This window comes from Asparagus officinalis, chromosome 3, assembly GCF_001876935.1.
Source record: "Asparagus officinalis chromosome 3, Aspof.V1, whole genome shotgun sequence".
Lineage (NCBI taxonomy): Eukaryota > Viridiplantae > Streptophyta > Magnoliopsida > Asparagales > Asparagaceae > Asparagus > Asparagus officinalis.
The window spans coordinates 52,319,574-52,333,510 of NC_033796.1; the positions used below are offsets into that span (position 1 = coordinate 52,319,574).

At 34.7% G+C, this 13,937-nt stretch overlaps 2 protein-coding genes across 2 annotated transcripts; one reads left to right on the forward strand and one right to left on the reverse strand.

Annotated features, from left to right (window-relative positions):
- On the forward strand, positions 272–5,625 carry LOC109835119 (subtilisin-like protease SBT1.8). Its single transcript, XM_020403114.1, has 3 exons — positions 272–305; positions 362–1,636; positions 5,552–5,625. The coding sequence occupies exons 1-3, from the start codon at positions 272–274 to the stop codon at positions 5,623–5,625; spliced, it is 1,383 nt and encodes a 460-aa protein (XP_020258703.1).
- LOC109835120 lies at positions 6,273–9,113 on the reverse strand. The gene is made up of 6 exons (XM_020403115.1): positions 9,015–9,113; positions 7,986–8,051; positions 7,696–7,863; positions 7,465–7,518; positions 7,212–7,358; positions 6,273–6,661 (listed from the first exon to the last, which is right to left on the reverse strand). Exons 1-6 carry the CDS (start codon positions 9,111–9,113, stop codon positions 6,302–6,304), a joined length of 894 nt encoding a protein of 297 aa, XP_020258704.1. The 3' UTR covers positions 6,273–6,301.

The window sequence follows — 13,937 nt, forward strand, 5'->3', positions numbered from 1 at the left end:
GAGACAGTAAAAGACTGTCTCGCTGCGAGACAGTAAAAGACTGTCTCGCTGCGAGACAGTAAAGACTGTCTCACTGCGAGACAGTAAACACTGTCTCGCTTGCGAGACAGTAAAGACTGTCTCGCTGGCGAGACAGTTCATATCTGTCTTGATTTTTCAAAACAGTATGAGATCAATTCTTGTGATTTTTTGAGTGATCCTCTCTATGTTTGGGATATCTATTAGCATTTTTTAACGCCTACAGCTAATGCTAATCTGTTTGGTTTTGCAAATGGAACTGCTCGAGGAATGGCAACTCGAGCCAGGTTGGTTATGTACAAAGCTTGCTGGGGATTCTATGGATGACCGGTCTCTGACATAGTTGCTGCCATCGACGCTGCAGTCAAGGATGGTGTTCATATCCTCTCTCTGTCTCTTGGTGGAGGACCTAAAGAATTTGATGTTGATGTTGTCGCTATCGCCACGTTTGCTGCTGTTCGCAATGGCATATTTGTCGCATTTTCTGTAGGCAATAGCTGGCCAGATGAAGGATCTCTCGTTAACATTGCTTTGTGGATCACGACGGCCGACGCTGGATTAATCGATCGCAAGTTCCCTACGCGTTTCACGCTAGGGAGCGGTGAAGTCTACATTGGACAATCTTTATATCAGCAATCACCAAACTTTACAGGATTTGCTCCTCTTGTTTATGTGCCGCAATGTTTGATGTCTGATACAGAAATAACACAACTCGTCAAGGAAAAGATCCTCGTATGTGAAAATGCATTTGTTGAGCTCGGTATGAAAGTGGCTAAATCCAGAGGTGTCAGTCTGATCAGACTCAATGGCAATTATAGCGGCGAAGGAGTTATCGTTAAAGCATTCACATTGCCAGGTTTGACATTAGGCTACTTTGAAGCACAGAAGTTGATCAAATACATAAACTCAACCTCAAATCCAAGAGCTTCGCTTCAATTCGATTACCAAACTGTTATCAGAGAAACCCGAGCTCCAACAGTCGCTTGCTTCTCATCGAGATGTCCTAACTTTATCCAGCCAGAGATTCTCAAACCTGATATTCTTGCTCCAGGCATGAACATCCTTGCTTCTTGGCCTACTGAAACTCCTCTAACTAGAAGCTTGAAAGATTTGGGACATGCAGGCTTCAACATAATCTCCAGTACTTTGATGTCCTATCCTCATATCGCTGGTGTCGCTACGCTTCTCAAAGCAGAACACCCAAATTGGTCGCCAACAATGATTCGATCAGCGATGATGACCACAGCGTTCCCACTCGACAACAGCTATCGCCCAATTTTCCTCGACGAAAACCTAAAGCCTGCGAATGCACTAGCAATCGGTGCATGCCATGTCGATCGTGAGAGGGCGAAAAATCCAAGGCTGGTGTATGACCTAGGAGTACAGGATTACATCAATTTTCTCTACATAATGAATTACACCGAGACACAAATTAAGAGGTTCATGCCAGAGCCAAGCTCGTGTTCGAAATTTGGAGGAGGGGTGAGAGATCTCAACTACCTGTCTTTCGTGGCGATATTCGACGCAGAGACAAAGGAGAGGATGTTGACGAGGACCTTGACGAAGGTCTCGGAGCTGCTCGAGATGAACTCGCTTCCATCGCAGAGAATGGGCGGAGGTGGAGAGGGCCGAAGGAGGAGGAGGAGGAGAGGAGGGAGGGGGAGGAGAAGATTGAGGGGATTGGGAAGAGGGATGAGGAGGGAGGAGGAGGGAGAGGATGAGGAGGATGAGGGAGAGGGGGAGGTTGAAGAGGATGAGGAGGAGGAGGAAGAGGGGATAGGAGCAGGAAACTGTATTTAATGAGGGTTTTTTTAGAAAAAATCTCATCAGCACTGGCCGGAACAGTAACTCCGGCCAAATTTAAGGCCTATATGGCGCCGGAGTTGAGAAAATATACCAATCTGACAAAACTAAAAGAAAATATACCAACTTGTCACCAAGCCTCTACAAAATATACCAATCTGGCCATTTTGCCGTAGGATATATTGATGACAGTTTGCCCTCATTTTCTGTTCAATAAAATACTTTAAGGGCACTGACATTTTTCTGAACTTTCATTTTAAGTACGGTCGTAAAAATTTTCTTAAATCAAAGGCCCATCCTTTAGTTCATGCTCAAAGTGTGACAGCTGACTGGTTATATATATATATATTTATATATTATATAATATATATATATAATATAATATATATATATATATATATATATATATATATTATGTGCCGTCGCGATTGCGGCTGTGTGTGTGTGTGTGGTGTGTGTGTTACATATACCACAGTGTGGGAAAATCTTTTTGTAGACAAAATTTTGTTGTTAGATCGGTGATTAAACTTTTTATTCATTTTTATTAATCTTGATAGTCTTCTAGAGAGGGGTGTGCCACTTCTCTAGAAAAGTCGACTTCACTATCCGAAGACAAGGAGTTATCACTAGCTCCTTTGAGAGCAATGGTCTTCATTTTTGGGGATGGCTCCTCAATTTCTCGTGGGGGCACTTCCTCTTTCTCCTTCCCTTTAAGCTTCTTCTCATGAACCTTAGGCTTGTCGATGAGGCCATCGAGAGCTAGACTAGTAAGATCGTGAGCTTCCTCTATGGTCGCAGCTTTGGGCTCCCATGCCGGAGTCAATGAGCGAAGGATCTTGTATTTCATCTCTTGGATAGTCAAAGTTTTGTCAAGACCATGAAATTCATTGATGATATTAGTAAAGCGAGAAAACATAGCATCAATGGATTCATTAGAAAGCATTTTAAATAACTCATAGTCATGCATAAGCCCACTAAATTTGGACTCCTTAACTTGGGGGGAGGGTCCTTCATGTGTAATACATAATTTTACCCAAATTTCGTGTGTGGTTGCACACGTGGAGACCCTATAGTACACATTGGGGGAAAGACCACAAATTAAGGCATTAATGGCCTTCGTATTGAGATTAGCTTGGAGTCTTTCTCCATCGGTCATGGTACTAATCTTGGACTTTTCTACATATTTCTTCTCTATGATATCCAAGATGTCAAGATCAATGCAACGAAGGTAAATCCTCATTCTAGCTTTCCAATAGGCAAAATTGCTACCGGTGAAAAGTAAGGGTCTAGTGGTGGATTGTCCCTCAAGCATATGCACATTCAATGAAGCCTCCATTGGATCTTTCCTCTAAGGTGGTTAGACCAAAAACAACTATAGAGAGCAAGCTCTGATACCAATTGTTGGACCGTAGAGGGGGGTGATTAGGGTCTTAAGGCAATAATAGTGTAATAAAAATTATGACAAGAATTATACAACTAATGAATGCTATAATAAAAGAGATAGGGTTAGAAATCGTTATCCAAGTGACGCGTGATGTGTTAACGAGGTTCGGTCCGCTGACCTACGTCCTTGCTCCCCACTCTCGAGGAGAATTCACTATACAAACTAGTTTGGAAGTTGGAACTTCTTCTACACAACGATCTCCATGAGATCTCATACCCACACGATTGATCTCCACAAGATCACACTCACAATAGTAGAAATCATAGGAAAAAACTCTCTCTTTACAGCAACCCTATAGCAAGAAGAGAGATAGCACTTGAAGCTTGGGATGTGAAAACGAAACAGTGAATAACAAGATGAAAGTTGAAGCTCTTTTGAAAACACAACCACAAACTCAAGAGATTTGCAATTAATTCTCTTGCTGAAGTAGTTGGGGTTGTTGGGTATTTATAGGAAGAGAATACAAAACGCACAGAAATCTAGCAAAAATCTTACAAAATCCAAGAAACAGATTCTGCACAGAACTAGCCGTTTGACAGGCTGTCAGTCGGCTGACGGGTGACGCCAGTTGACTGATAAGCTGAACCTTGTGTTCAAATACGAGCTTATCAGTCGACTGAAAAATATTTTCAGTCGACTGACAAAGTCAGTCGACTGGTCAATCGATGGAAACACAACAGAGAGTAAAATAAACATTCCAGGTACTTTTTTCAGTCGATTTATCAGTCGACTGATCAGTCGGCTGATAACAGGTTATCAGTCTGACTCGGTGTTTAAGTTGAGTTTCAATGCTCTGTAAAAAATAGTAAATAAATTCTAAAAAAATGTAAACCTTTGGGAATAGTTTATAAACATTTTGACAAACTAGTTTGAAAAAGAATTTTGCAAAAAGGTCCTCGTATTTGTGAAAATCAGCATTTTAACAAAAGTACCAAAATACGAGTTTTGAAAGTGTGCAAGTGTGTGTGATATCCCAAATAGCTTTTAACAAAAGTACCAAAATACGAGTTTTGAAAGTGTGCAAGTGTGTGTGATATCCCAAATAGCTTCAAATGAAATCTACAACTACTTGCCTTTGAAAGTGTGCAAGTGTGTGTGATATCCCAAATAGCTTCAAATGAAATCTACAACTACTTGCCTACATTAAAGTGCTAGAGAAAATAAAATAGCAAATATCTCTCACGTAGAAATGCACTTCTTGAGTCTTGATATTGCATTAGAGGTGATGAAGCTTCTCATTGCGTTAAGTGTTCTTGATAAACATTGCTTCATCACTTTGCCTCCACCTCCTTTAGATATTGACGTTGTAGCTCATATTCCATCCAATCCTCCATAAATGATACTAACTAGCTTGGTATTTATATTATCTAAAATATCACTCAATAAGCAATTAGTACTGATAATGGTGGTTGTAAATCATCATCAAAACACAAGGGCTAACAGTCTTATGTTTTCCATTCAGTCATTTGAGTTGTACTCATATTATTAAGTCAACTTTGCCTTAGTACGATTTCTAATTGATTCATGTTGAGACATATCGTGTTATTTTGGACTCCAGATGTATTCCAGTTTAGTTTATTTGGGACATGATTTCATTTATGAGATATATCATCCACATCATGTCTATAGTATTTATTTCCCTAATTTGCCTGTTTTGTACCTTCATTTAGATTTGTTTCCACTAGAGGATATTACTATGATTGGTGAAACATATTGTTGCACAGTGGAGGTGCATGACAGGTTTGACATCTCTGGGTTCACCTTGGACTGCAGCCATGTGTGAAAACATGGGCGTTACGGTAATTAAGTACATGTTTAGATTTACGCCTTAATTTTTCCATAAGTTCAAATATAACATGTAAAACAAATAAAAGTCAAAACCAATGTTGCCACATTTTAGGATGAAATGATGCCCGATAAATCATGATTTCCTTGCTATATTGCCTAAAAATTTGTTAATAAACAGTATATTATACCGTAAATTATTGTTTTGTGGCAAGACTTACAAATGAGACTTCATCTCGTAATTAAAATATTACTAAGAATTATTATCCATTTGATCTTAATTTTATAGAATCTCAAGTACTCACAAAATTTATTGTGATTTAAAACTTATCATTTCGATGTATCATCATCGTCATCATCGAAGTCTATATCCCAAATATAGTATTGTAGAATATTCTCCTAAGCTGATACCAAATATGATATTTTGTCCAATATTTGAACTAAGTTTAAGGAAGCAGTGGATTCTACAAAGCTTTTTTTTTTTTTTTTTGCCTTCCCTAGTTATTTTGCGGACATCATTTGCTTTAATGCAAAAGAAAAACGGCTATGATGGTGTTTGGAGGGCTTATTTTTAGAAGCTATTAATCTATGAAAGCTTTTGATGGCTTTTGGATTTTATCATAAAAGTTGTATAAAAATCCTTTGGGTATAATTGAAGCTTGTTTGGTGAAACCAAGCTTGCTTAGATGAGCTTTTAATAAGCTAGTTTTTCAGAAGTTGGAGGTATACTAGCTCTTTAAAGTGGGGTTTATAAGCTAATTTATTTGGTATTTTTCCAAACTAATAGATATGAATAAGCTGTAATTTGACCGAAAAATAATCTCCTTATGCATCCTTTACGTCTTGCTTTTTTTTCCTAAGGCTAATGAATGAGCTGGTGCTTTTCTGATTTTGTTTTGAAAGACAAAATATATCTATTGAATGTATGCTTTGATGGTCAACTTGCTACGGACACAGTTTCAGCAAGCATGCGAATAAAGGAACTCGAAGAATTGCCCCGGCCATCTAGAAGGTAGCTAACTACGTATGTTGAGAGGCATATATATACATGATCTGAGAGGAACAATAGAAAAAAAAACTAACTCAACATGAATTAAATTGCAATGTAAAGCGACATTCATTTAGTTCCAATGTATTTTCATGATCTAAATTAGATTCTCTCGATTTTTATTTGTTACTAATGAGGACTCTCCAATGCTTACATTTTGGCGCAAAGGAACTTATTACAATTCAAGTATTCAACTTTTAACATTAACAACCACCAGGACCTCCAAAATAGAACATAAATCCAATATTTGTATGGAATAATTCTCCTAACTTGATGCAAGGTATATTGTCAACATAAGAAGACACTAGATCCGGATTCAAATCATAAGGCTCTCCATGTTGATTAACAAACTGAATTTCCTGGATTGCTGCTGCTTTTCCCCCACCTTCCTCAGGAAAATGGCCACTACCCAATGGAGGACTTCTCTGACTATTTTCGAAGTTAACATTTCCACCCCAATTGATTTCTTGAGCACCCACAGATAAACTCTTGAATAATGTTTTCGGCCAGTATCCTAATAATTTATCTTGAACGTGCAAGAGCCAATTTCCACTCGTCTCATCCTATCATCATAAAGAGTGAAGTAAGAAGAAGTGAAAAAGCAAAATAGAAATTATTCTCTAACAAGAAGTGTCATAATCTCTTACATAATTACTTGTGTCATAATCTCTTACATAAATAATTTTGTATATAACTGGTTGGTGTATTGACACTTATCAATTTTGATCAGTAGGTTGAGTTTGCATGATAAAGGTTTCTAAAAAGAAATACTTAGCATCACTTTATTTAGTATCAGTAGCAATAAAGTGAATTATAAATTTCTACATGGACTTACTCATATCCACTAAGAACTTTTCAGGTTTGGGTGAATGTACAAACCCGATAAATGTTTTAATGCATGTAAATAGAACATTTTTAAATCATTAATTCATGTAAATAGACATTCAGTTAATGAGACGTATAACTTGTATAAATGCACGTACCAACAAGGTTGTCTACTAAAAAAATATTATTTCATGCTTGATTGTAATTTAAACAAAGTGATTTAAGAAATTGCTATGACTAAAATCAATCACAACAAAATAAATGGAAGGAAAATGATAATCATACTACCTTGTGTAATTTGACTCTAATAACATATTGTGTTCCGTTATAAACGGAAAGTGGCCAAATTTTGAATCCCGGAACTTCAGAAGTATTAGAGGGCACAAAACCCTTGCATAAAAGGTTGAAGCAGCCTGTAGTCATGTTACCATCGGCCTGACATATCATGTCATAAACCATATTAAGCATGACAATTCAATAAGATAAAAAATATATATGTATTATGACAAATTTTATAAACCAATAAGCAGATAAATGTTACCGTCCAATAAGTAAAAAAGTGAGTATCTGTATCGCCGTATAACCCCGGACTTACCTAGTATACAAAATGTGGAAAGATTTATGTTATAATTGAATAAAATTTATCTATATTCTAAATTTCAAAGATGTGAAATTGTTCTTTCAAGATGTAAAGGACCCTTAATTTATTAATATTGAATAATAATGTTTCCAATGAAACCCTTTAGCAAGTAATGTAGTATTAATTACTCACATGCCATCCGGCTAATATATGATTGATATCTTGCCGTGAACCATCCAACCCACTGATGACACTGATATATGCCGAAGTATCTTGGCCTAGTTCAACGTTTTGTAACCCATAGACTACGAATTCAGCTTGGGTCCCCCATCGTCCTTCTCTACTTTGGTATAGAAAAAGCTTAAAATGCGCGAAAGAAAAATAGATATTATTGAACATAAAATATGCACCCTTAAACAAAATGTGATTTCATAAAATATAACAACTAAGCGGCCATCTAGGAAGTCACGTATAAATCTTACTTCATTCGGGTTGACTTCTTGTACACCGACTTCTTCTCCTGAATCCTTTTTGAGAAATGCTTCATTCTGCATTAAACATAATTCAAAAACTTATTCGAATATTTTTATTCTTTACATAAATATTTGGGTTTTTCTCAATATATAGGTATCTCTAAAATCACCTCTGAAATCATTAAATTAGCTATTTTACCCTCAAACATTGTTATCAACCTTCAATTTTACAACCATTTTAATTATTTGAGAATAAAACCAGAATGTTTCTTTAAATTTATTTAAAAATACTGAATAATGACTAATTTATCCTTAGATTAATTAGTTGAAATTTAAACAAAAGGTGTCCCTTAGTTTTATCCCTTCATCCACCACAAAGATGAAACCGCCAAATCCATTGTTGAGAAATTTATTTCGTGGTAATTAAGAAACTTTAAGAATTTTTTTAGAGAAAATATTTAGTGTTATCCCTGTCATCCTCCACGAATTTAAATATAAACTAATCTACCCGTTCATCCGCCACAAAGATCATCAAAAGGAACTTTTCATGATTAATTGCAAAAACACAAGTTCAATGAGCATTAGTTTTATCCATTGGATTTATAAGACTCCATAAAACAAATTAATCAAAACCATCGTTAACTGGAAAAAAAAAGAGAGATTAGAGTAATATATTACAATGAATGATAAGTTGAAGGTGTCTTCTGCAGTGAATGTTGTAAGGTGGTTCTACCTCATAATAGACAGGGTAAGAAAGTAAACCGCTGAAATAATAACGCAAATTAGGATGAGGGGTACAATTGGATAGATTATAACAACTGGGACTGTAAATTAAATAGCTATTTAAATAAAAGTAGCTACAATTTGGAGGGTATGTATCCGAAAAAAATAAAGAAAAGAGAGAAAAAACTATAATGCAAGATCAATAGTTTTTTTCACTAGCAAAAAGTATCCATAAAAATTGGATATAATTATCAAGGAGCCAGTTATAAAATTCTCTTAACTATGCGCAATTGAACTTAAGAAAAAAGTATATACCAGAGTTAATCCCTTTCTCGGTGTACCATTAACTCCATTGTGACAAAGGACAAAGCAAAGGAAAATAAACCTAAAACTGTGAAACATTGCGGACGCCATTTCGTTGCTTGCCCTGGTGAAGGTCATGACAAAGCAAAGGATGGATATTTATATGGTCAGTGCATAATTTCCAATCTTTAATTGGAAAGGACAGAGAATGGCGGGATCATTAAGATCGTGATTCCCTAACCTTTAATGGGATGAATATTTTTTTTTAATGGAAAATGTAATCGGATGAATATATATAGTACATAAATATTTTCTCCATCCTTATTTGGTTGATTGTAGGATATATGATGACAGTTTGCTTCATTTTTGTCAATAAAAATATTAAGGCACTGACATTTTTCTGAAACTTTCATTTTAAGTAAGTCGTAAAAATTTCTTAAAATCAAAGGCATCTTTAGTTCAGCAAAGTTGGCAGCTGGTTATATTTGTAATCTAAACTAATTCGGGAAGTAATACGATAAATTTGATTGAAACTTAAACAAGTGAAAGAATTAATTTCTTCCAATTGAATTGCTCCTATAATTCCTCATATTTCCCGAAAAGGAGATCACCTTTGTCAATTACCAAAATTAAGTCATTAATTTCAAATTTTCCGAAGAAAATGATCATTCATTTCCTCCCAAATTAAGTCAATACGTATACAAGTCTAAAGTGAGTGATCTATGATAAGAAATAAATAAATAAATAACCAGAGAATTTTTACACATTCTATTCATTTTCTTTCATGAAAAGGATGGAGAGAATTATGTTAATTAGATAATTAGTTAGAATAATAAAAAACATCATCGGTTCATTTACTTATCAGTTTCAAAAATAGGAAAAAAATGGAAAAACATTACGAGTGTTATGAAATAATGTGGATGTCCATTTAGTTTCCCAAAAAGTTGATATTCCCCTAGTACATTAATCTTTTTCCTAGAACAAAACAATGCATGTTCTTGAAAGACTAAGTTCATGAATGAGTAATTAATGTGATTCATGTATCATCATCTTAGTTTGTATATAAATAGAGGTATTCCTACCTCACTTTGAGATAGCAATGAAGAACAAATGAAATAAAATTTCTCTCTATTTCTCGTCTATCTTTTTTTCTCTACTTCATTAGTTTTACAGCACGTTATCAGCATGAGACTCTACCATTGAAACAATCTTCTTCAAGTCCATTACATTCATCGTTGGGTACGTGCTGATATTTTGGATAAACTTTCGAGGTATAATTTCTCTTTCCAATTCAATTCATTTTTCACTATGACTAACCTTACCTACAAGATTTTAAATCAATCAGTAAGTGTAATTCTACAATGTATAAAATTACCTCTCAATTGCAATTGTATGGAGAAAATATCACTGATGACGATATGTTAGAAAAAAACATTCTCCACCTTTCATGCCTCGAATATGCTCCTGCAGCAGCAATATCGAGAGAGAGGATTAAAGAAATACTCTGAATTGATTTCATGTCTCCTTTTGGCTGAACAAAATAATGAATTATTATTGAAAAATCATGAATCCTGACCTACTGGTTCTAGCTCATTCCCTGAAGCGAATGCAACTAAATCTCAAAATCATGGTCGTGGGCATGGACATGGCCGTGGAGGAGGCCGAGGATGTAGCCGTTATCGTGGACGAGGTCGTGGCAGATATGTGCCTTATAATCACATTGATCATAGCTATGGCAGAAGACAAAACAACTCCCAGAAATGGGACAATAATGATAATAAAAGTGAAGAAAAGAAACATTATAAGGAAATATGCTACATGTGTGGAATAGAAGGCCATTAGTCCCGTACCAGTCGTACGGCGAAACATCTTGTTGACCTCTATCAAGTATCATTAAAAGGGAAAGGCAAAAATACCGAGATAAATTTTATTGATCAAAACAATGTTTATGATGATCTTGATGATATCACACACCTCGATGTAGCTGATTTCCTTGAGCAACCTGAAGTTGCGAAATGATCCCATGATAAATACCCGACATTTTGAATTTTTTTTATTTTTGCATCTTTTATGTAATTTTATTTATGAATTTTGTAATTTATGGACTTTATTGATATTTACTTTTGTTTGTAATTTTCTTTGCCGTTTCTTCCTGAAGAAGAAATGGATGCCAAATATTTGGGATCAAACAATGGTGATGATGATACTTGTCTCATTGATAGTGCTACTATACACACTATACTTAAAAACATGAAGTATTTTTCTCATTTGAAAATAGAAGAAACAAATGTTAACACAATAAGTGGTAGTGCTAAATTGATTGATGGCTCCGGAAGAGCCACTGTATTTCTTCCCAAATGGACTAAAATTATCATAAATAATGTACTATTCTCGATAAAGTCTCGAAGAAATTTGCTAAGTTTTAAAGATCTCCGTCGAAATGGATATCATATCGAGACAATGAATGAGACAAATGATGAATACTTATTGATTACAAATACCATTTCTGAGAAGAAATGCGTATTAGAAAAGCTGCCTTCTCTATCTTCTAGTTTATATTATACAAAAATAAGTACAGCTAAAATTTATCACCTTATAGACCAGAAGTCTACTAATCCCAATGATTTTATGATTTGGCATGATCGCCTTGGACATCCTAGTTCTATAATGATGAGGCGAATAATTACAAATGTAGGCGTCTAAAATTGTTTATGAGATCCCGTACGCAGCTCGAAACGGAGAGCACTGAAGTTCTACTATAACACAGAAAGTCAAACGCTATATCCTCGGGGGTACAACGGTTTGCTACTGCGCTGCTTATCTACTAAAGAAGCGGAAGAGGTCATTAGGAAGACGCATGAAGGAGTTTGTGGTACACACAAACCTGGCCCCAAACTTTATGACCGCATCAGAAGGATGGGATATGATGCGACATAATTATGTACCAAAATTGCAAGTGCACAATTTATCAAGTTATAGTATAAAAAGATATCGATCCCACGAAGAAGGTGATTTTAAGAGATTATTAAACTTGGTTCTTATATTTTGTGTGTGACAATTAGGAATAAAGAATAAGTGTGATTTTGTTGAGTGATTGTTATGAATATATGCAAAAGATAATAAATTGAATTTTAGAAGAGAGAAGGAAGAATTAAAGAATAAATAAAATCATAAGGCAAGAAATATGAATTAATAAAATCAAGAAATAAAACCAAGAATGAGAAGAAAAATTAAGAAAGTCAAGATGGAGGATTCAAAAGAGGTAAGAAATCTAGAATATAATCCACTAACCAATTTTAATTACAAAACATAAACTATTCTCTTTTTATCATATTTTAACTTAGATTTATTAAGCATAGATTATCAAACCATTTAAGGAAAGTGTAACCTATCAAATTATCATCTAAGTTAAAATTACTATTCATGATAAGAACAATCAACATGATAATAATCCTAGAATTCATAAGCATAACCTATCAAACCATTTAAGGAAATCATAGATTATCAAATTTTTCTTCTACCGATTAGTTCTCTAGTTGATTATCCTAAACATGAACATTTTAAATGCAAGAGAATAATTCATACAATATAAAGGAAATTAGACTAGTTTCATACAATTCCAAGATTCTTACAAGAATTAAATTCACATCTTAAGAAATAAAAACAAGAAAAAGAGGACTAATTACAAAATTAAAAAGAAAAGAAAAATCTAAACTATGAACAAGAAATAAATCTAATTACAAAGAAAATAAAAATCTAAACTACAAAATAAATTGCAGAAATTAAATGCAAGAAAAATAAATCTACTCTACAAATTAAAGTGCAAAAAGAAAATAAAAAAGACAAGAAAGTAAATCTATACTACAAGCATGAATTTAAATCTAACTAATAAGCAATAATAAAGAAATTACTAAAAAGAAATAAAAGAGAAAAGAAATGCAAACCTTCAAATTGCTCTTCATCTCCATCCTCATCATTCAACAAGAGGAGAAAGAACAAATTTAAAGAGGAAAAAATTATTTTTATTAATTGCAACTAAAGTTATAATTTTTGGAAGGCCTTCTCAATTAAGAGTAGCCCTCCTCTCCAAAAGGAGTTTACAAAATTTTTCACACCTTAACCCCTCACTCTCTACCCCTATTTATAGTAATCTTCAATGAATATGAGCCATTGGATTTGTCTTGATCCCTAAGCAATAATCTCCACCTTTGAATTTGCTTTTTTTGTTCTTCTCTAGCCCAATCTTAATTTGATTTTCCAAGGCCCAATCTTCATTTGATTTTTCAAAATAACAAGTTATGTCCGGCCATTTCATTCATGCAACAAGTCCAGGTCCGGTCCTTGAGAAACTTCTGCAGCAGCTTGTGATTCACTTGATTTTCAAAAGAAAATCAAATCAAGTCTCTGGTCCATCTTGAAAAATCTACAGCACATCCAATGAAGTCCGGCCCACATTTGAGTTCATTTGATTTTCTTTTGAAAATAAAAATTCATTTCTTTGGCCCATTCAAAGGCCAGCTGCAACCGGCCCATTTGCATATGAGTTGGTAGTTCAGCTTCGGTCCAATGGAGATACAAATGACAGCTTGGTCCATTCTCCATTAAATTGATTTTCAATTCCCAATTAGTCAAGTCCGGTCCATGTTGCATTTCCATTTGATTTTCACCTCAAAAATCTGCAGCAAATCCGGCATACTCTTCAAAATCAAAGCAAATGTAATCTTTTGCATCCAAGTCCATTTAATTCCAACTCTTTGCATCCAAGTCCATTTCATTCCAACTCTTTGCATCCAAGTCCATTCCATTGCTTTTCTTGGTGTATTTACTTTTCTTGATGGACTTTGGCTTCAAAAAAATGCTACAAACTAGAGAAGAGAGATTTTTGAGGGGTTTTTACATTTAATAATATTTATTTATATTTTTATTCAATTATGT